Below are 22,481 nucleotides of genomic sequence, written 5' to 3' on the forward strand. Positions count from 1 at the left end.
AAAATAAATAATTCTCCAAGAAGATATCGAACCATATTATTATTTTATTTATGTGACGTTGTTAATATATAATATTTAGATAATATATTAGTTATGGAATATATCTTATATATTATATCTTAATAGTATTTACTTTATTATTTGATTTATAGTATATTTTATTTTATTCTCAATATTTAATTAATTTATATTTTTCTTTATTGCTCGGTATTAATCGGTAACACAACTCCCCAATTCTATTCCTATTTCTCATTTTAACTAGAATTAATTTGCTATATTTAAATTAGGAAATGTAAAATAAATAATTCTCCAAGAAGATATCGAACCATATTATTATTTTATTTATGTGACGTTGTTAATATATAATATTTAGATAATATATTAGTTATGGAATATATATTTTTTATTTTATTCTCAATGTTTAATTAATTTATATTTTCTTTATTGCTCGGTATTAGTTGGTAACACAACTCCCCAATTCTATTTCTATTTCTCGTTTTAACTCGGAAGGAATTTAAATATTTAACTAAATTTATTTAATACTCATGTAACAAAAAATATCATGATAATACTTTTTAGAAAATTATAAAATGAAATTATGTTTTTAAATAATTAGCGGGTTCCGTGAAAGGTTAAAATTTAATATAAACTCTTTAATACATAATATTTTCACGCGTATAAAACTTCTTTAAATGTAATAATTAACATAATATTATAGAAATGCTACGATCAAATAAATAGTCACAGTCTTGTAGTCTTGTACGAGCATGAATATTTTTTTAACGATTTGTTCGTTTTTATTTATTAGAATTTTGAGAGTATTAAATTTGGTTAAACTATTTAAAAATTCATTTTTAAATTAAAAAATTAAAAATGATTGTAATAGTATCTACTTATAATATATTATAATAATTAGTTATAGAGAGGAATATATATTCAATTATAATATCTTATTAGAATATATTATAATAATTAGTTACGAAAAAAATAATATTTTAGATATTAGTTAATATTTTTTCTTTATAATAAAATTGTATATTTTATTTTATTCTTAAAATTGAGTAAATTTATATTTTCTTTATAATTTGATTAGTAGTATATTTTATTTTATTCTAAAAAATTTAGTTAATTTTTATTTTTATGAATTTTATTTTTTATTTATAATTTGATTAATAGTATATTTTATTTTATTCTCAATATTTAATTTGTTTATATTTTTTTTATTTGTAGGTATTAGTTTTATATTCTATTTAAAGATGGTAGGTATTAGTTTTATATTCTATTTAAAGATGGTGAAAAAATGAAAATAGAACTTTATACTGAGACTTTTGTCCCCTATGTTTGTTACACTTTCGATGTCAATTCTATTTCTTATCCTTAACACATTTTATCAATTAAATTTTTAACATTTTATTGGTTAAATTAATAAGACGGTTAACTTGTAACTTTAATTATTCCATCTTTCATATTATTATTATTAATTTGAAATTTTAGTGTTTCAAATCCAAAATCTTACCTTTTAAAATTTTTAGGTTTTAAGATTTTATGTTTTGTTTATTTTGAAATTTTTAATAATGCATATTTTCTATCCTTTTTTTATTCAAAACAATTAAAATTGATTTAATTTTTATTATATTTATACTAATAAAATCAGATTTAAAAAATGTAAATTAATTAATTAAAAGTTAAAATCAATAATCATAGACAAAAGCATACATATCAAATTTAAACATAGAAATATAACATTTAAAAATAAATAAAATTAGATTAAATTTGAAATTTAAATATAAAAATATAACATTATACTAAAATTATATATATATATATATATATATTACTTTATTTAACCATAGAAATATAACATTTTAAAATAAATAAACTAGATTAATTTTTGAATTTTAGAAATAAAAATACAACACATATATATTTTTATGAATGGTTTTTTTTCCTATTTTTATACAGACTCGTGAGTACAATAACTGTTACCCGACGAACCCACGAACGTCGAGATTAATATGTGGCTTTATTGTGACACGTGTCATAATATAACTAGTCTTAGCCTTGATGTTGACAATGGCTTGAATTACAGAAGTAATTACACTCTCACAATCGCGCTTGAGAACCAAAAATCTATTTCGAACTTGAAAATTGCGTATTTAAAAAATTACCTTTAAATTAAAAAAAATACTATTTATGTTAGTATTATATTTAAAAAATAAGCCTCAAATTTTATTCACATCCTTTCTAAAAAATAATAATAATAATAATAATAATTTTTCTTATTATTAATATATAATTTTCTTTTTATACTCAGATAATAATATTTTTTAACCTTTTAAATTTGAAAATTTAAAAATTTGAAAATATTTTTTAAACCATTTTTAAAGTAAAAAAAAAAAAAAAAAGGGTATTTTTGAACTTTCATTTTCAACTTTATCTTTTATTTTTAAGTTTAAAAATATTATTGAAATATTTAAAATTATATATATTTAGTTGGGACATTGATTCACAATGGCGAATTTCAATTGATCGATGAAGTAGATTCTGTCCGCCAATGCAAAACTTTTAAAGAAAGTAAAAAAGACGACGACGAATGGGCGTCGAGGCTTTTCGAGTAATATTAAAGGATAGCCACTAAGACTGACACCGATAACAGAATAGTAACGGTTATTTTTCAAACATACTACTAAGTTTAGATATCTTTTTAACTTTTATTTTTTATTTTTTATAATTTTTAAAGTTTTAAGTATATATTTTTTAATATTATTACGAATTTAAGAATATTTTTTAAATAAATAAGTAACATTAAACCCTTAAAAAAAATATGAATATTATTTTTTTATTAATTTTTTAGTCATAAATGAACGTCTAATTACTCTATTATTATTATGGTATTTATGACGTTCCTGACTAATTAATATTATTATAAAAATATTTAATTTTATCTGTATTAAATTCAATACTATTGTATTTATGTACACAACGAGCATCTAGCAACCGAACATTGTACATATGATAGCACGACAAGTATTATTTGATAATTATTTTAATTTAAATGACACGTGTTGTTTATATTTATGATGTACTTTAACGTTGTACACGAGTTAGATTGAGATAATTTTTTGGACCCGAACAACTTAAATAGAGTTCACAAACTAACTTAACTTAACTCTCTGTTAGTTAGGTTGGGATGTCGAATTTATAACATTAATATTAAATTTTTATAATTTTCAAATATCAAATATTCACTCGTCATGTCTCACTTACATCAATTACAAATATTAAATATTTTTAATTTTCATAATAATTTTAAAAGTAGCGTAGGGTTGGATTGGGTTGTAACCTTATTATTTTCGAGTACTAACTAAAAAAATATCAATTCGTGAACGAACCTAAATTTTCAAATTTTCAAACAAATTAACTCGACCCAAACTTTCATGTTTATGGTTTAGGTTAGGTAGTTTGGATTGATCGGGATTGTTGAGTCATCATCCTTAATCCAGCTATAGAACTCTGTACTTGTGTACTACGACACAGGTTATTTCGTAATTATTTGACCGATGTGTATTGTAAATGTCATTTTAGTTCAAACAGATTGACAATACACTTTGAACTAGGGGTGTACATTCCATCCGGCAACCCGACAACCCGGACCAACCCAACCCGAACTATAAAGTTTGGGTTGGGTTGGATTAGCATTTCGGATAGGGTTGGGTTTATTTTTCTAAACCCGAACTGAATCAATTCGATTTTGGGTTCATGGACAAAACCTACAAGTTGAACCGAGCCAAATTAAAATATATAAAATATATTAAGAATCTTTGTGTATTAATAGATTTGTCAGAGTGGTACTTAGTCCAATACATGTTTTTATTTGTTATTTTTTATTGAATTTATTATTATTATTATTTTGTCAATAATTATAGATTGATTTGTGTTGGTGAACTTTTAATATATTTTATGTTCCGAATAATTATAAACGGTGGGTAAATAAAAAAAAAATGACAACCCAACCTGAGAATAGAGGGTTGGAATCCAACCCGAACTTTTGGGTGGGATAAAAAAAAAATCCTCCAACACTCAGGTTATTTGGTTGGATATTCTGCTCATTTAAAACTAAAAATAAGCAAAATAAAAAATTTACATTTATTAACTTAAATTATTACTATTATTATTATAAATAAAATATCCTCTTTTAAAGACAATAAATAATAAATAGTACAAAACATTAATAATGGGTATTGGAGTGTGGCCTATGGGGATCGTCTTGGACGTTAGGTATCCCAAATTTCCAACAATCCCACTCCAATTATTCTAAACCTCGTGACAAAAACTTAATTTTTTGACTCCATTTCTTTTAGTCAATTATAATATACACACGTTTGATTTATTCTCGTTACAAGTATCTTTTTTTAATTTTTTTTGCTTCTGATTTGTAAATTAGAATATGATTCCAATTATATTTAGAAAATAACGATAATAAATTAAAATATAATAATATCATTCATACTGTTACTGAAAAAATAGTATATATTGATTGAAACACAGTACCCACAAGATAGAGATAGAAAAAAACAAAATATTTCGGACGGTAAAAAATCATAATATAAAATATATATAAATGACTAAAATCCACGTTTTAAATTTTAATATAAATAATATATTTATTATTGACGATTAAAAAGTTAAATATTCTCGACCCACATGTTAATATTAAAAATAAATTTTGCTTTTTAATTTTTTTAAATAAATAATTGAGAAAATAATTATGAGGTTTTGTTTTTATTATAGTAATTATTTTATTAATTATTAAATATTTTCCCCTTAAATTAGAAGTTTTGATTATTTGAATCTCTAACACCATATTTAGAATGTCTTTTTGGAGGCAAAATTTAAATTAACCGCTAATTATTTTATTCACTCGTAATTTTGCAGTCTTACAATTTAATCCCTGAAGTTGATTATAATTACATTGCAGAGTTGACAGTTTGTACGCGTGTACGTCCATCACACGTAGATGGCACCAACCACAAATTTTGAAGACTACAGGGGTGAAAACCTAAATAAACGGAGTTGAAGCCCTTTCTTGCAAGAAAAGTAATTTAAAAATTCACGACTAAAATAAGAAAAATTAAAATTGGTAAAAAAGGAAAAATCTTAACACGGGAGAGGCTCATTCATTCACTACCCATCCAACGGGACCTCAAGAGGTCTTTTTTATTCCCCTCTCCCGACCGCTATCGCAATTCTCGTTTCTCTTCGCCGTCGGGACTTTTCCGGCGATGCTCCGTCGTCTTCTCTCTTCCTCTGCCATCATCTTCCAGGGGGTTGATTCTCGACTTGTAGCTTAGGGTTTCGTCGACGACCGTTTTAGGTGCCTTTTTCTTTCTCTGTTGATGGCCTTTTATGGTGTTTTTTTTGTGTGATTCTGGATCTACGTTTAGATCATTAGGATTGTTTGTTGTTTATCTTTGCTTTGAATTTTTGTTCTCGTTGTTTGTTTTATGTGTTCTGATTTTTCGTTGACGAGGTGTATGATAAGGAACGAATGACACGGAGATTTTGTAGGAGCCTGTTTATTCTCGTCTTCTCTATGATTTCTGTAGCTTCTATTTTACAGTTCATATTAATGTAGACGCTGCATTTCTTTTGATTATTGTTCATTCTTGAATGGAGAGGGTGGATTATCGATTTAGGGTTTTCTTTCTGTCTATCGTTAGCACAGATGCCAACATCGAAGTCTGGTTTTATGATCTGTAGGTCTGTTTGAGTATTAGGTCTTCGATTAGGAGATTTCTGTCGATATGACAATGGGTGAGCGGAAGACTATTGACTTGGAGCAAGGATGGGAGTTTATGCAGAAAGGAATCACAAAATTGAAGAACATTCTGGAAGGATTGCCTGAGCCACAGTTCAGCTCCGAGGACTACATGATGCTTTACACGTACTATTTCTTGAAGTTTCTATTATAAATTTATGCATATTATCGGTCAGTACTCTTATGATGATCGGTTGTTGTCGTCTCAATTTTGTATGCAGTACAATATATAACATGTGCACCCAGAAGCCACCGCATGATTACTCCCAGCAGCTGTATGATAAATACCGCGAATCGTTTGAGGAGTACATCAGTTCTATGGTGAGAAACAAGCTCATCTGAGAAATCCATTACGGTCTGATACATATCGCTTATCAACAACTCGAGATTATTGCGGTGAACTTAGGTTATCTTTTTGTTATTGTGGTGAACTTAGGTTTTACCATCCTTGAGGGAGAAGCATGACGAATTTATGTTGAGAGAACTGGTCAATAGGTGGACCAACCATAAAGTCATGGTGAGGTGGCTTTCTCGCTTCTTCCACTATCTTGATCGATACTTCATTGCTCGAAGGTCACTTCCACCTCTCAATGAAGTTGGCCTCACTTGCTTCCGTGAATTGGTATGCTGCATCTTTGAGTAACAGATTCATTTGATTATTATAAGGCACAATTTTTTGTTTCAATATTAACCTCTACTCATCTCAGGTGTACAAAGAGCTAAACAGTAAAGTGAGGGATGCAGTAATTTCATTGGTATTTTGCCCTTCCTGCCTTTCCTTTTCTTTCAACTGTATAGCATGATCTTTGGGATTTAAACATGCTTAATAACTATGGTCTTGTGACTCAGATCGATCAAGAACGTGAAGGAGAGCAGATTGACAGAGCCCTGTTGAAGAATGTGTTGGATATATTTGTGGAGATTGGGATGGGGCAAATGGATTATTATGAAAATGACTTTGAAGCTGCCATGCTTAAAGATACTGCTGCTTACTACTCTAGGAAGGCATCAAATTGGATCTTAGAAGATTCTTGTCCTGATTATATGCTAAAAGTAACTCTTTTGTTTGTTTATTTTTTTTTAAAAATCGGTTTATTTTCCTAATACATAGAGATGGTTTCTTACTGATTTGATTGATTTTCTAGGCAGAGGAGTGCTTGAGACGAGAAAAGGATAGAGTTTCTCACTATCTGCATTCTAGTAGCGAGCCGAAGTTATTGGAGGTTTGTGGGCAACTTTTGTGATATCCTTCCACTTTCTATATGCACGTCTCCCTCGTTTATTTTTTAGTTTTTGTTCTTGTAGAAAGTTCAACATGAACTATTGTCTGTTTATGCTACTCAACTGCTGGAAAAAGAGCATTCAGGATGCCATGCATTGCTTAGAGATGACAAGGTCCTAACTATTAACTATGTTTTGTATGTGTTTTCCCATATTTGAAATGATATACTTCATTGCGGTTCTTCCTCGATGTCGTTTGTTTTCTTTTGTCCTTCTTTTCCCTTTTTATGACTCTTTTGGGCTTGGGGCGATGCGAATGTTCTTAGGTGGAAGATTTGTCAAGGATGTTCCGTCTCTTCTCCAAAATACCCAAGGGATTGGACCCAGTTTCCAACATATTTAAGCAGGTTGGAAATCAGCCTTTATACTTCTGTCTGTACTTTTTTTGGCTTGAAAGGGTATTATGTGTTAGAATAATCCCATGTTCAATTTTCAAACTACTTTCTATTTAAAGTGATTCTTTTCTTTATTATTTATGCAGCATGTCACTGCTGAAGGAACAGCATTAGTCAAACAGGCAGAAGACGCTGCAAGTAACAAGAAGGTTTCTGATTTCTTTGCCCACTTATTGGAAAATATACAACCACTCGGTTATTATTTTGATGTGGTTTACCATTCCTCCTTTTTTTTTGTACAATTGTTGCAAGGCTCGATTTGTTTTATGGAAGTTAATTAGAGCTAAAAGTTCTTATTTTAGAACGATCACTTATTTACTAATCATAATATTTTTAGACAAAGCGTTTTACTGATCGTCTTTGCATTATCTCTGTTCTTTTTATATCTTGTTAGGCCGAGAAAAAGGACATCGTTGGTCTGCAAGAACAGGTGTCTTTTGGCTTTCAAACTTCTATATTATACTTTTTCTTAGTCCCGTTGCAAATGATAGCTGAGAGAGAGGTTTGAATTCAGGTTTTTGTTAGAAAAGTGATTGAGCTTCACGACAAGTACTTGGCGTATGTGAATGATTGTTTCCAAAACCACACACTTTTTCACAAGGTATGTGACTTCACCTTCAGTAACATTCAGTGCAATTCATAATATCAGCATACTGCTACGCATATCTGAAATGCGTTCGTGTGTAGGCTCTCAAGGAAGCGTTTGAAGTCTTTTGCAATAAGGGTGTTGCTGGAAGTTCTAGTGCAGAATTACTTGCTACCTTTTGTGATAACATCCTTAAGAAAGGTGGGAGTGAGAAGTTGAGTGATGAAGCAATTGAGGAAACACTCGAGAAGGTAATTTTTTTTTCTATTTATTATTCATTTGAAGTTCATTTAGTGTTGGGACTAAATAATTCATACGAGTTAAAAATACAGGTCGTGAAATTGCTGGCGTATATCTGCGACAAAGATCTGTTTGCTGAATTCTATAGGTGAGAGTATACATACTTTGAACCAGTCGCCACTTTTACAGAACACGTGTTTTTTTAATAAGCAACTTAATTTTTTTTTTCTCACTGGTGGCAGAAAAAAACTCGCCCGAAGGCTTCTCTTCGACAAGAGTGCGAATGATGACCACGAGAGAAGTATACTGACGAAATTGAAGCAACAATGTGGTGGTCAGTTTACCTCTAAGATGGAGGGAATGGTAAGCATAAATCTACTACTATACTTTTTTCTTTTTAGAAAATTTTAATTTATCTCCATTTTTGCAATAATTTTTTACAATAACAATAAAAAGGATCGAATAACGGACCTTTCAAGATAGTTATGTCAAATACTTTGTGAACATTGAGTTGCTAATATTAAATTCATATGATTAGGTCACTGATTTGACACTGGCAAGGGAGAACCAAACTAGTTTTGAGGAGTATCTGAGCAATAATCCACAAGCTAGTCCTGGAATCGACTTGACCGTTACTGTTTTGACCACTGGTTTTTGGCCAAGCTACAAGTCTTTTGACCTCAACCTGCCGGCGGAGATGGTAGACATTGGTTTTTCGTCTTTATATTTTGGGCGGGAAGGAATTATACTGCAATAGTTTAGGACGTCGATATATCATACAACGTGTTCTTTCTGGTTCAGGTAAAGTGTGTTGAAGTTTTCAGGGAGTTTTATCAAACAAAAACCAAGCACAGAAAACTTACGTGGATTTACTCGTTGGGTACCTGTAACATCAGCGGAAAATTCGAACCGAAAACGATGGAGCTGATCGTGACAACCTATCAGGTGATAAGATTGTATTTCTCTGGCTCTCACTATAACAATATTGTTGGTACTGATTCTGTTGTTAAATGTAGGCTTCTGCCCTGCTGCTATTCAATTCCTCAGATAAACTAAGTTACTCCGAGATCATGACTCAATTAAACTTGAGTGACGATGATGTTGTTAGACTGCTCCACTCGTTGTCGTGTGCGAAGTATAAAATTCTTAACAAGGAGCCAAATACGAAAACCATCTCTCCAAACGATCATTTTGAGTTCAACGCAAAATTCTCCGACAAAATGAGGAGAATAAAGGTATATTCGTTGATGCATCTTGTCATGCTTTTTGTTATGTTCCTCTCCAACAATTTGCGTGGCCCCTTTTTTGCGTAAGGAACGTGGCGTCATTCGTTTTTGTTTATTGTGTAGATCCCTCTTCCGCCTGTGGATGAGAAAAAGAAAGTAATTGAAGATGTTGACAAGGATCGAAGATATGCTATCGATGCCTCGATCGTGCGTATCATGAAGAGTAGGAAAGTTCTGGGTCACCAGCAGTTAGTGATGGAGTGCGTCGAGCAACTGGGTCGTATGTTCAAGGTTACACATCTCTTGTTTTGTTTCACGAAATGACTCTTTTTCTCCGCTTCATCGTTACTGAAACACGTACTTCGTGCAGCCTGATTTCAAGGCGATAAAGAAGAGAATCGAAGATCTGATCACTCGTGACTATTTAGAGAGAGACAAAGACAACCCCCACTTGTTTAGGTACTTGGCTTGATCATCTTGCCTTTACGATGGGCGAGGGTGGTGGACTGGTGCTAATTCGAGATGGCATGAAAGGCTCGTGGTGTAAGCGGCTCGGGATCTGTGTTGTATGTTGCTTCCCTGCTGTAGCCTCTGTAGTTCGTGTGCCGTTTTTCCATGGAATTTTAAAAAAAAACCAGGAGCTAACGGAGGGTTGTGTACATTTTGCCATCGGAACGAGGTTCGAGCGAGCAACCCCCCGTTATATATAAGGTTATGTTGTGTGCACTCTTTTGGGAAGGAAGGAAGGAAGGAAGGAAGGAGGGAGGGGGGGGGATAAGAATTGAGTTATTTTTATATGAAATGGTCCAATTACATATCATCATCATCATTGGATCATTGTAAGTCAGTGTATTACGTCGTCGTTTTGGACTTGTGTTGTTGATGTTAGTTGAAATTGTATATTTTGTTGCTTTTTTATTGTGTTGATTTTGAATACTTAAAAAACATCAGGTGAAGTGGAAAAAATGGCTCTGGAAACCTCTTATTATTGTTCTGCTTGTTTTTTTAAACCTTTCCAAAGATTGTTCCTTCCCCTACTTTGATACAATTATATTTATCCTCTCTCTCTCTCTAAATAGACTGGTCGATTTCGGGAGTGATGGTTCGTCGTTGGTTTTGGACAAAATTTGACGATTTGGTTGGTCGGGTTGGTCTGGTCGATTTCGAAGCGAGTTAGAATTGGTCAGATTTGGGTCTCAAACCTGCTTTCATGATACCATTGGGTATGATTCCAACGTTTAGTAACTTATTTGCTATATATTTTAGTATCTAACAAGAACTATCTGAAAGTTCTTGTCGAGATTGAACGAGATTTGAGTTGAATGAAGGTGAATTTCGCTTTTGTGAACACCCAATGTAGAACTTGAAACTAATGACTCCATCGAATACATATTGAAATTGATTTTTAATGATTAAAAACATGATTGAGAATGATTTTAGTTACTTTGAAAATCATTTCCGAACATATGAGGAGAATAATTTTCGACGATTTTATAAGTGATCCCATTTGTACAGATAAGAAATCTCTAGCTAACGCACTATCAAGGATTAGGTATATGTCCACCATAGTGTTGCTTGTTACGGTGCTCTCATTGCTAAGCAAGTCAAGAGAGAGCTCGATTTCTATATTACACAATCATCATAACTTATAGCTCCCACTAAAAGTCGACAAATAAGTCGTTGGAATTTACTAAGGAACAATAAGTTGTGGTATGTACGTTAATAAACTTTTTTTTGAAAATTTAGAGACTAATGTACCAAAAGTTGAGGAAATTATACTAAAAAGAACAAAATTCATAATTTCGGGATCCACATGGGATTTAAACTCGATAATTGACTATTTGTTTGTATTTTCATTTAATTAAATTTTTTTCTTTGTCGTGTAAAATGAAAAATTATCCCTTATAAATCGTAATGGAGGAACACATAACAAAAATTATTTAGTATAGCAACTATGATTTAACGATTTATTTACACTTAAAAAAAACATGTTGGTAATCTCGCGACAAAGTGGTGTGATGTTCGAGTAGCGAAAGGATATATGAAAAAACGGTATCACATCTAAATAAGAGAGATTTTGAAAATATACATGTACCGTCAATAAAAACTTTATAGTTATTATAAATACCAATAAAATGCACTATTCTTTTCAAAGGCTCAATAGCAAAAATTTAAAAATCGAATATGGATAACTTGAAACAATTCTACATTAAAAGACCTAAAATAGTAAAAAAAAAAAAAAAAAAAAGGAGCTGTTAGATACAAATTTTAGGTCTAGAGCGTGCATAAGATAATACTATATCGAGAGAATCAAAATAGTGAGAAAATATCATAGCTATCCGGTACCAAATTTTAGGTTTCAAGAGTGCACAAGACAATACTATATCGAGAGATCCAAAATAATGAGAAAATATTGGGATTATATGGTTCTGGTGTTATGTTGAGTAACATTTATTTAAAAATGAAAATTATTAAAATATAATATTTAAATAATATATTATAATAATTAATTATAGAATATATCTTAGATTTAATATTTTTTCGTTTATGATTTGAAAAACAAGATATTTTATTTTATTCTCAAGATTTAATTAGTTTATATTTTTCTTATTCTTATTTTTATGTATGAGTCGGTAGCTTATATCCTATTTAAAAGGTTATGAATATCAATCACGTTTCGATCCCAATTATATTCTCATTTTTAACAAAATAATAATAATAATAAATAAATAGATAAATATATATATATATAATAAAATTTTCTATCAAAATTAGAAAAATTCAGCTGATACGGTTATTATTATTATTTTTTTTTGGAAACAAAAAATATTTTTTATTCTAAATTACTTTTAATTCTATTAAATTGGATCTAGAATTAGAAAATTCTTCCTTTTATGTTCCGTTTTATTTATTTATTTACTTGCTAAAATACCATTCATTTTAATGAGGTAAGCAATGAAAACACCATATTTTCAATAAAGGTTAAATTTTCTACAAAAGTAAGCTTTATATTATAAAAAAGAAATTATCATAGACAAAATTAATCTTTGAATGACTATCCAATTATATTTTAAAATATTAAATAAGCTTTAATGTATATTTCTTTAAAATCCCTTTTTGTTGAGAAAAATATACAAAATTAATCCTTATTTTGTTAGGTAATTTTCAATTTTATCTTTAATTTTTTTAAATTATACATTTTATATTAGAATTCTTAATTAAATTATACCACACGAATTAGTAAAAAAAAAAATTTAACAAAAAGTTAATGATATAGCTTCTCCAAACGCATTATTTTTTCATCAATAGATATGAATAGATTTAAAAAATAAAAAAAAGGTTAAATTTAATTAGAAATTAAAAAAAAAAAAGAAGAATTAATTAGAAAATTTTAATACATTGAAATAAATTTAAAATTTTAAAAAGGAGAAGTCTTGTAAATATATGTTAGAAAATTGAATTTTTAAGCCCTTTTAATACCCATTTTATTTTAGTTGAAAATTTTAAAAATTTTGTTTTTTTCAAAAACCAAATAGTTATAAATTTTTTTATTATAATTTGTTCTTAATTAAAAGAAAAAAGAGAAATAGAAATCATCCTCCTCATATTTTGAAAATTTTACTAGAGATAAAATTTAAATTTATATTCCTTAGATTAATTAATTTTTAAAATTTAAATTTATATTTCATAGACTAATTAATTCAAATTTAAATTTATAGACTAATTAATTTTCAAAATTCAAATTTATATTTTGTAGATTAATTAATTTTTAAAATTTTCAAATATTTAGAAAATTATAGAGACTTAATCAGCACAATAGAAAGAAAAATGTTTGAAAGCTTATTGACCGAAACAAACAAACATTTGAAAACTCAGACTAAATAGACAGAAACAAACAAATCGTTTGAAAGCTCAGACCGAATATACAGATAGACAGAAGCAAACAAAAACAAACAAAGCTCAGACCAAATAGATAGAAACAAAATGTAAAACTCAGACCAAATAGATAGATAGACAGAAACAAACAAAACGTTTGAAAGCTCAGACCAAATAGACAGAAACAAAACGTAGACCAAATAGACAAAAACAAAGCATAGACCAAAAGACAGAAACAAAACGTAAAGCTCAGACCAAATAGACAGATAGACAGAAACAAACAAAACGTTTGAAAGCTCAGACCAAATAGACAACAGAAACAAAACTTTGAAAGCTTAGACCAAATAGACAAAAACAAAACTTGAAAGCTCAAACCAAATAGATAGAAACCTAACAAAATGTTTGAAAGCTAAGACTAAATAGACAGAAACCTAACGTTAGACTAAATAGACAGAAACCTAACAAAATGTTTGAAAGCTCAGACCAAATAGACACAAAATAGACAGAAACCTAACAAAACATTTGAAAGCTCGTACCAAATAGACAGAAACCTAAAAATTAAATTCACCCCAGATCTCGAGATTATCGACCTTAGAGTGTTACTCATGAGAGAAAAAAAGACCCAACATCTCGAGATTATCGACCTTAGAGTGTTACTCATATGAGAGGAAAAAAAAGTGCTTTAGAATATGTGGTTGGCCTAAAAGGGCTGCAACCTATTGTTTTCTTTTTTTACTTAAAAAAGCTCCACTTTTAGGAGCTAAGATATCAATCGAAAGCCTTTACATGACGACGACCCACAAGAGGGTAAAAAAAAGGAGAAATTTTACCTCAGCTCAGAATAATTAAAAAAAAAATTACATTTTGGATTTTCCTAATGGATCTCGCTTTGTACAGAAGTAACGGTAAGTAATTAACTGTGTAAGTTTGGAACCGGTCCTAACCAATCTCTCGTCAGGTTGCCAGTCAGTTTCAGGGAGCTTTCTCAACTCATCAATCAATCAACCACCTCAAGGAAGGAAGGAAGGAAGGAAGGAAGGAAGGAAGGAAGAATAATAATCCAACAAAAATAACAACTATTTACAAGTCTCACCCTCTACTACTCTCTACCACTGCGAAAACCCGAGCGGGTTATTATCTGTGTAGCGACTCGAACCAACTGCACGAGCTCCTCCACTTCTTGGAAGCTGAAATCAATCACCTTTTTAATTGATTCAATAACATAGTCCACATGTTTTCCTTCGCTCCCACATGAACTCGTAGTAGTAGCTGCCACGAACGCGTTTCGAGATTTTCTCGATGCCTCCATAGCTGAATTCATATCCCGCGCCTGCAACACGGAATGATCCCGATGCCATTTAGAACACAGCAGGATTAACACTAACTTCTGTTGTTTTAGGTAGAAATGGGAACACTTACAAAGTCGAGGACCCGAGCAAAACTCGCGCTGTTTGCAGCATTCCAGATGTGACTACCCGCACCTCGGGAACTGCCCTTGTCAAAAGTCGCCTTATCCATAGCTCCTTGATTACTTAAGTTATCGACATCGGATATAGAAGAAGACGGAGATTCGCCTTAAGAAAGGATTCATTGAAAGAGCATCACATGAAGAGTTTCAATAAGCCAATGAAGTTCAACAAGAATGAATATCACTTTTTCCCATTACCTTGAACAATTGTACGGAACAACGAGTGCATCTCGAGGCGATCTCCATCGACACTTGAATGTCTATGGTAAACGATCCTCAAATAAGCTACTTCGATACATTTAAAAGCCAAAGCAGCTGCAGCCATTTCTTGGCGACGTTCATATTCAAGAGCACAGATCCTAAGAACGAGAGCACATTTAAAGATTAAAATGAGGTACTAGTCATGAACACGAAACATAAACGAACAGGGTGTCTAAAAGTTTTGATATAGTATGGAAATGGTGTGTTTTAAGCCACGACGGTGAACAGTCGGTCGATCTGAAGTACGTGGCCCAATTCTCCATTTCAGGTACAAAACAACATTTCGTTTAAGAACGACTTATCTCCGGCATCAAAAGTCGCCGTGTGTGCCAGAGTGGCTCACGAGTTAGCATCATTTCAAATGGTTGTAAGAACAAAGACACCGTAAAACGAACACGAGCTATCAATTAGTTGTAAGAGACTTTTACTTACTCGCACAATTCAGCTGTAATGCCATAGAACTGCATGGGAGAAACATCACCAGGCTTGCCACTCGTATTATTAAGTGTCTCTAGAAGGAATGCTCCATGAAGATACTTCAGAGCAGATTGAAAGTAAAGCTCATTGCTTTCAAAAGTGAATCCAGAACTCTAAGAATACACAAGAAAACAAAGTGAGTAAGAATTCGAAACGATTTAAACAACAACATTCAAAGAGATTTGCAGACATGAACGAACCTTGAAGTGATCTGCACTGTCTCTGAGTTTTTTGGCTTCTTTCAATGTATTACAAGCAGTCTGATTCGAGAATTTCGTTCTGTCGAGATTTGAAGCATTAACATCTCTAGATCCTGGCAGATCAGGTTTTTGATATCCGTGGTTAAGTTCATTCTTTATCGTCTTCAACTCGACTGCGTCACCACTTTTAGAAGCATCGGTAATAAGCTGATGAGAATCGCCTGCTCTAATAGAAACTCGTAAAGGATCACCACCAAGACGTGACGGTTCTTTGCATTCACCTCCAGAAGAGGAGCATTTTGATTTTCCATCCCTTGTTTCTACTGTTCTCGGACCACCTTTATTTTGCGCTTCGGAATCCCGACTTAGCTTTGTCTGAAGTTTAACTGCTTTATTTGATTGAAGTAGAGCACCCGATCTCTGGTCTTCGGCGTCGTGACCCTTCTGTTTTTGAGGGGCTTCCAGTCCTTCACCAGCAATATGTATGTTCTCTTTCTTGCGTTTCTTGTTGCTGGGCTTGCTCAACCTAGGATCCTTAACAGCATTAACGACATGGCGTTGAACGACAGAAGAAGCTTTGATTTTCTTGCTGTTTGTGTCGAGAGCAGTATCCTTAACCCCAACGTCAAACGCCGGTGTAACTTTACGAGAGTCAGTATGAATATTAGAGGTAATCTCCTCTTTTTCTCCTTGAAATTGATCGAGGCCAGATGTCCTCATCGGCGACGACGAAACTGATTCAGCAGGAGATACTTTCACTCCAAATTTGGCTTTAGTTAAATGAGATTGAGAAACATTTGAAGAGCTAGAGTTACCTGCCGCTGATACTTGTCGAGCAACTAAATTTCTCTTCAGTAACTCCTTACCGACTGACGTTTGTTTAGCAAAATTCTTCTTATTTTGCATTTTCGGCTTGTTATCCTTATCATGGCTGATTTGTTCGACACGATCAAACCTCTTTTTCTTCTTCGACCTTTCACAACTTTCTTCCTTCGAACGCACGGGTTCATGGAGTAGTGCACTGTTATGAGAATTTTGATCATCCTGCCAATCCTTCACTTTCCTTTTCTTTGTGATCTCAGCTGTTTCTCCACGTTTCTTCAATGAAATTTGCATTTTATTCTCTGTGTTCGATTTGTTGTGCTTCTTTAACATACCTTCCCCACCTTCCATATTTGTCAAGCCAGAATTCGAGCTACAACCCAATTTTCCGAGCTCCATATTGAAGTCTTGATGACTGTCGACAGAGCGCACGCCTTCCGGTCTCTTGTTCTTCCTTTTCAATACGTCGCAATTAGCTGCAGCAGTAGACGAAGAACAAGGATCAGGAGAAGATCCAATCTACTTGAAAAGATCGAAAACTCACCTTTTTCGGTCGATTTTTCTTTTAGTTTACCTCGGTTCTTTCCCTCTACCGAGTTGTGCAGGTCACTAGAAGATCGATCCGTTGAATTTTTCAACTGATTTGGAACGTTACTTGAGCCATAAAGACTTCGTTTTTTCCTTGACTCCAGCAGCGGATCTTTCAAAGAACTCTTTGCAAGAGTCGGGCCATTTCTGCTAACTGGATTTTGTATTTCTTTCCTTTTTCCCTCATTTGAAGTATCACCTGCTATTAGTCCATTGCCATGGCTCTGCAAAGCATTTCCACTCTCAGGCAATGGTAGCTGGTACAAAGCATAAAGCTTTTCCGTCGTCTCCTGCTCACTAATGTCACACCGGTTCATCCCGGGCCTGCATAATTACAATAGAAAATGAATTGGTAGTATAACACGTGCAGAACTGTCAAATATGAAAATCATGGAATTAGAAGACATCGATGAGAAAATGATCAAAGTTTTAAACACAGAATCGGCATCGACTTAAGTTATTCAAAGAGAAGCAAACTTACAGCCAATTGAGCATGCTACATAACCATTTATCAGGAAGTTGATCGGGTTTTGTCCCGAAGGGTAGAAGGCGCCATTTCTGACAAATGTCACAGCACACCCATTCATCCACAGGAGCCACCCCTGCTGCTGGTTCGATCACCTTCAAGGATTTAGACAATTTGATTCCACTGTCATATAGGCCATCGAGCCTCCGTAAGTCACCGGAGGCCCTTTCAATTACATCCTTACTTTTACGGTTTTCATCTAACCCCGTGCGGTTAAAAGAATCCCCATTGTTTGTTCCTACTTTCTCATTGCTGTGTAGTTTTAACCTGTGCTTTCTATTTTCAGATTCTGGAGTGTCAGAATCAGTGTCCTTTCTGCCTTTGAATGCTTCACTTCTATTCTTGAAGCCTTCCTCAAATGAACCAGCTATTTTCCCACCAGCAGTCTGTATAACTTTCAAATTCTTCTCGCCAACAATTCCGGGCTTTTCTTTCTTAATCGATGCTTTGTCTTTGTCCGTTTCATGTAGTTTAGGTTTACGAGAAAGCTTCTTCTTTTGTGGGTCTAAGTACGCATTGGACTTAGTAACCTCGGAACCGGGTTTGCATTGCAACTCATTAGAGAGTAAATCCTTGCTTACAAAAGCCTCATTTTCTGATTTTCCATTTACGAGAGTTAGAGTCGTCTTCTCCTCACAACGAGAAGCATAAACTTCGTTCTTAGGATTGACCTGCCGTTCTTTATGCCCCGTCTCCTTTTTCTTCTTCTTAACCAATGTACTGTCATTTTGCTTTAAAATCGTCCCACTGGCAAGCTTGGCCAAACCATCTTTTTTATCCTCAAGGGAAAGCACGGGTTTGGTTTCTCGTAACGGTTTTTCCTTTCTCGACAGCCCGAGTAGGCTATCATGAAGAGGTGATATCAATGCTCCATGAGGCACTGGGAAAGAAGTCATTGCCTGTTCAAAGGAGATAGAGAGAGAGAGAGAGAGAGAGAGCGACCGGTAAGCCTATGGATGCAGTTTGAACTGAAAAATTAGAAAATCAGAAGAACCATCACCTGAATTATCTTAGTCGGAGACTCGTCTGGTGAACTTTGAGAAATGGGCAGCATCCCTTCACTAACATCGGAGCTGTTTTCCGATGACGACAATGGAGAGTCATCGAGTCCAAGGCCACTGTATATTGCTGCATTTTTCAATGCAGTGCTGTCAGAACCAACTTTGAGTCGAAATTTAAGCGATCTGTTGCTCATTGGACTGCCTAATCTGCCCGTGGCTTCATCTTTCGAGGGGTAGCTATTAGTAACTCTAGTAGCAGGTAAGCATGAATCTACCCTCCCAGAAGCTGTGCCTTTATTGTGAGAGGAAATAGCATTGCAGACAATAGCTTCCGACCTCTTCGGCGGCGGAGCTTTTGGATTCTGTGAAGAACCATGCACGTACACAGCCATACAACGATTAGTTACATCATTCATTATATTTTCTCACACACAACGTCGAAAATAACTGGAACAGCTCTCATATACCTCCAAGGGCACATTAACTGGAGTTGGTGCTGCTGCATTGCAGTCGCTTTGTTGATTTATATTGTGTGGCAAAATGGACGGAGCACGTTCGTATGTAGGCAAAAATGAGCCATAACCACCATACTTTGCACCTAATAACAAATTGAAGACGATTTATCGTTATTTAAAACCCTCGGTTTGTGTCAACCTGACAGTTTTTGGTGTATGAATATGAAAACATGGCAACTCACCTAACTTTTCGGCTGAAACTCCACCTTCGAAGTCCTTTTGGAAATGACCAAGAAAACGCTCGATCTTCTCATCCTAGAAATATAATAATGGGATGTCTAGTTAGTTCACATGAGCAGTAAACAAACAAACAAACACAATTTAACTTCTTTTTCTGAGCAACAAACACAATAAAAGTGCCAAAGTTCTTCCATTTAGGGATTATTTTCAAGCAAACAAAACTCATAATGTCATACAATTTTGAGTTCCATTGTTTTCCATAAGTTCAATTTACTTTGTTCCTCATGTTCTCTCCATCAATCGAACTCAAACATAATGACAACATTTTAAACGACTATGGAGGCTTATGCCTCGAGACTTACACCTCCTTTAAATCACAAGAAACTCACACCCTTAAGCAAACACGCTAAGGCTTAAAGCCTCTACACCTCGACGAGAAGAATGATATCAATTCATCTCATTCTTCAAAACGCAAAAGTTCGAGTCGTGACAATATGAACTATTACTAAAGTATTAAACACAAAAATTTATCTTAGAACTTCTGTTCAAGTGGCAATTATGTTTCAATTCATTCAATTATGTTTAGCAATACTTAATGAGTTTAGTTAAATATTTTAACCCTCAATCAATAAGCTAAAAATCTTCAAATTTTGGGAGAAAACAAAAACTCCCCATGAACTTTGAAGTAATTTAATTTACATTGATTTTTGTCACAATCCGGCAATGAATTTTGAAGAAAAATGGGCTTACAATGTAAGAGAGAGCAATATCAGGGTCAATATCACCGCCATTTTCCTTGTGATAGCAAGAAGCTTCGCCTTCTTCCATGTCAATGCAATCCCCAATAATCATCGGCTCCACAGAGCCCACCATTAAATGTGAACCCAAAACCCTAGTTCCAATAATCATCTTCCCTAAAATCCAGTATCATTCTAATAAGAACCAAGAACAATAAAACACAGATTTAGCGAACCACTTCTCTCGCACCAAAAACAGAACAGAAACCCTTCTTCAGAGAAGCAGAATCCATACCGAATCCTCTTGAACAGGACGATCGCCCAAGGCCATCGTACTGTCGATGATGTTCGAGTAATCTTCAAAAACCCCGAAGAAATTGAAGCCAAAAAGGTTCGATCGGGCTTTTGAAGGAGCTCGAACTAATTTCCCGCTTCTGAAACGAAAAATCGATGATCGTAGGAACGAACAAGCACTGGGGTTTGGATTTGCCGGGGTTTAATCCTAGATTTTCAAGTTCTTATATTATTCTGATTCCCGTCTGGGTTCCTAAATCAAAAATTTTCCGTCGGCCGTCTGATGAAAATGTTATTTCCGCCGAAAATTTCTCCGCCCTTTCTCTCTCTCTCTCTCTCCGAGTGTGGGCTCAATTCTGCTGCTACTCGGAGACGACGAGTGGCCTATTACCGCGTGGCATTGTTATTTCTTTCTCCTTTGTTTTTTTTCATGCTCCATTAATAATTTTATTTCTTATCATTTTTAAAAATATATTCTTTTAATGGTAATTTGGTACAATAAATTTAGGGTTTTATTTTAACCCTAATTTTTTTTAATAAATATTATGGGGTTGTATCAATTTTGCCTTTAATTTTTTTAATTTTATTAAATTATACTATAAATTTAAATTAATTCTTTCCATTTTTGCCTCAATTTTTTTAATTTATTCACTAATTTTCAAAAAGTTCTTACCTAATTTAAATAAAAAATATATTTTTTTTTATAAAAATAAGTTTGATAAATACACAAATTAATAATTTTGTAAAAATTCATAAATTTAAAAAAAAAAATCATTTTTCTCTAAAATTTTATGAATTATGTAATTTTACGTACGAAATTTGAGTTTTTATAAATTATGTTCGACATTGTATTATATTTTATTTATGAAATATTTTCGTAATATTGTTGCCCTAGTGAATTTAAGGTAAAGTACTCATTTTGATATATATATATATATTGGATTTAAAAGTATTCTTAAATTTAATTATTGCTTTTGAAAAACGGTTAAAGTTTACTGGATTCAGTGTCGTCATTCTACGGTAACGTAGAATAAATCTATAGATAGATTGCACGATCATCTAATTTAGGTATGTAATTGATTGAGATCGTGTCGGTTTTAAAATCGTGTAGTAATTAGTTTTGTCGTTTATACAAATACGTTAGTGTATTGAATCAATCGGAAATGATAAATCAGTTGATGAAACGTGTCCACTCATGTTTTCATTAGCCATAAATAACGACCAATTTAATAGACGTTGACAATGAGTGAAAACGTCGGTTTTTTTTAACTAATAACTAAAACAAATCACCCTCAGAACTTCAATTATCACATTATAACGTCTCTTTCCTGTTTGACTTTGACGGTAAAATTTAAAGGTGTGCATGTTAAAATTTTATCACGAGTCTTAGTTTGATTCGAGACTTCGTTACCCTAACATTCTCCCGTATCCCGTACTACATGACCATACCAAATAACGCTTTTCATTCGAACATGGTATCGGTTTATTCACACACCTCTCTCTTACTCGAGTATTACAAGAGGTTACGTGATACATAAAGAGTCGTTGTGTATCAACTCAAGCCCGCTACTAGTATCTATTGATCGCTTTAGCTTGTTAGACATCACCGTCAGCCTCACGGTTCTAAAACACGTATGCTTGGGAGAGGTTTCCACACCCTTACAAGAAATGCTTCGTTCCACTATCCAACCACTGTAGGATTTCACACGTTCTCCTTATTATAACTAGCATCGTATTTTAAGGATCGAGTTACTTGTCTATTATAATTGGTACGATTAATCAAATCTACACATAACACGATTTAATCTTACCTAAAACATTGTGTTACATGTGTTTGAGCGATGTCACTATCACGTGTCTTGAGAACGATGTCACGACATGGGGACACAATTGTTTCGGTTAAAAAAATGTTTTAGTCCCCGAGTTTTTTTTTTTTTTTTTTTTTTTTTTTTTTTTTTTTTTTTTTTTTTTTTTTTTTTTTTTTTTTTTT

At 32.8% G+C, this 22,481-nt stretch overlaps 2 protein-coding genes across 7 annotated transcripts; one reads left to right on the top strand and one right to left on the bottom strand.

The window, feature by feature from the left end:
* Positions 1-5,162: 5,162 nt before the first annotated feature.
* LOC111460237 (cullin-1) lies at positions 5,163-10,552 on the top strand. Of its 2 annotated transcripts, none has more exons than XM_023103396.1 (20): positions 5,163-5,374; positions 5,761-5,944; positions 6,040-6,139; positions 6,255-6,440; positions 6,526-6,573; positions 6,668-6,871; positions 6,964-7,041; positions 7,124-7,213; positions 7,366-7,446; positions 7,581-7,643; positions 7,889-7,924; positions 8,009-8,095; positions 8,182-8,331; positions 8,413-8,468; positions 8,563-8,683; positions 8,859-9,020; positions 9,122-9,265; positions 9,337-9,555; positions 9,670-9,837; positions 9,917-10,552. In XM_023103396.1, the coding sequence occupies exons 2-20, from the start codon at positions 5,805-5,807 to the stop codon at positions 10,016-10,018; spliced, it is 2,235 nt and encodes a 744-aa protein (XP_022959164.1). In that variant the 5' UTR covers positions 5,163-5,374; positions 5,761-5,804; the 3' UTR covers positions 10,019-10,552. The 2 variants fall into 2 exon arrangements, with proteins under 2 accessions (XP_022959164.1, XP_022959165.1); XM_023103397.1 differs by having other exon boundaries at positions 5,778-5,944.
* Positions 10,553-14,100: 3,548 nt separating this feature from the next.
* Positions 14,101-20,872, bottom strand: LOC111460215. 5 transcript variants are annotated; one of them, XM_023103358.1, is made up of 12 exons: positions 20,493-20,872; positions 20,211-20,374; positions 19,463-19,535; positions 19,233-19,363; positions 18,765-19,127; positions 17,720-18,663; positions 17,195-17,562; positions 15,829-17,126; positions 15,584-15,741; positions 15,089-15,249; positions 14,842-14,996; positions 14,101-14,752 (listed from the first exon to the last, which is right to left on the bottom strand). In XM_023103358.1, the coding sequence occupies exons 2-12, from the start codon at positions 20,367-20,369 to the stop codon at positions 14,522-14,524; spliced, it is 4,041 nt and encodes a 1,346-aa protein (XP_022959126.1). In that variant the 5' UTR covers positions 20,370-20,374; positions 20,493-20,872; the 3' UTR covers positions 14,101-14,521. The 5 variants fall into 5 exon arrangements, with proteins under 5 accessions (XP_022959126.1, XP_022959125.1, XP_022959129.1 ...); XM_023103357.1 differs by having other exon boundaries at positions 20,211-20,392; XM_023103361.1 differs by having other exon boundaries at positions 15,829-16,562; positions 16,644-17,126; positions 20,211-20,872.
* Between the last annotated feature and the right edge of the window lie 1,609 nt (positions 20,873-22,481).

The sequence above is a fragment of the Cucurbita moschata genome, unplaced genomic scaffold (genome assembly GCF_002738365.1).
Source record: "Cucurbita moschata cultivar Rifu unplaced genomic scaffold, Cmos_1.0 Cmo_Scf00023, whole genome shotgun sequence".
Taxonomy (NCBI): Eukaryota; Viridiplantae; Streptophyta; class Magnoliopsida; order Cucurbitales; family Cucurbitaceae; genus Cucurbita; species Cucurbita moschata.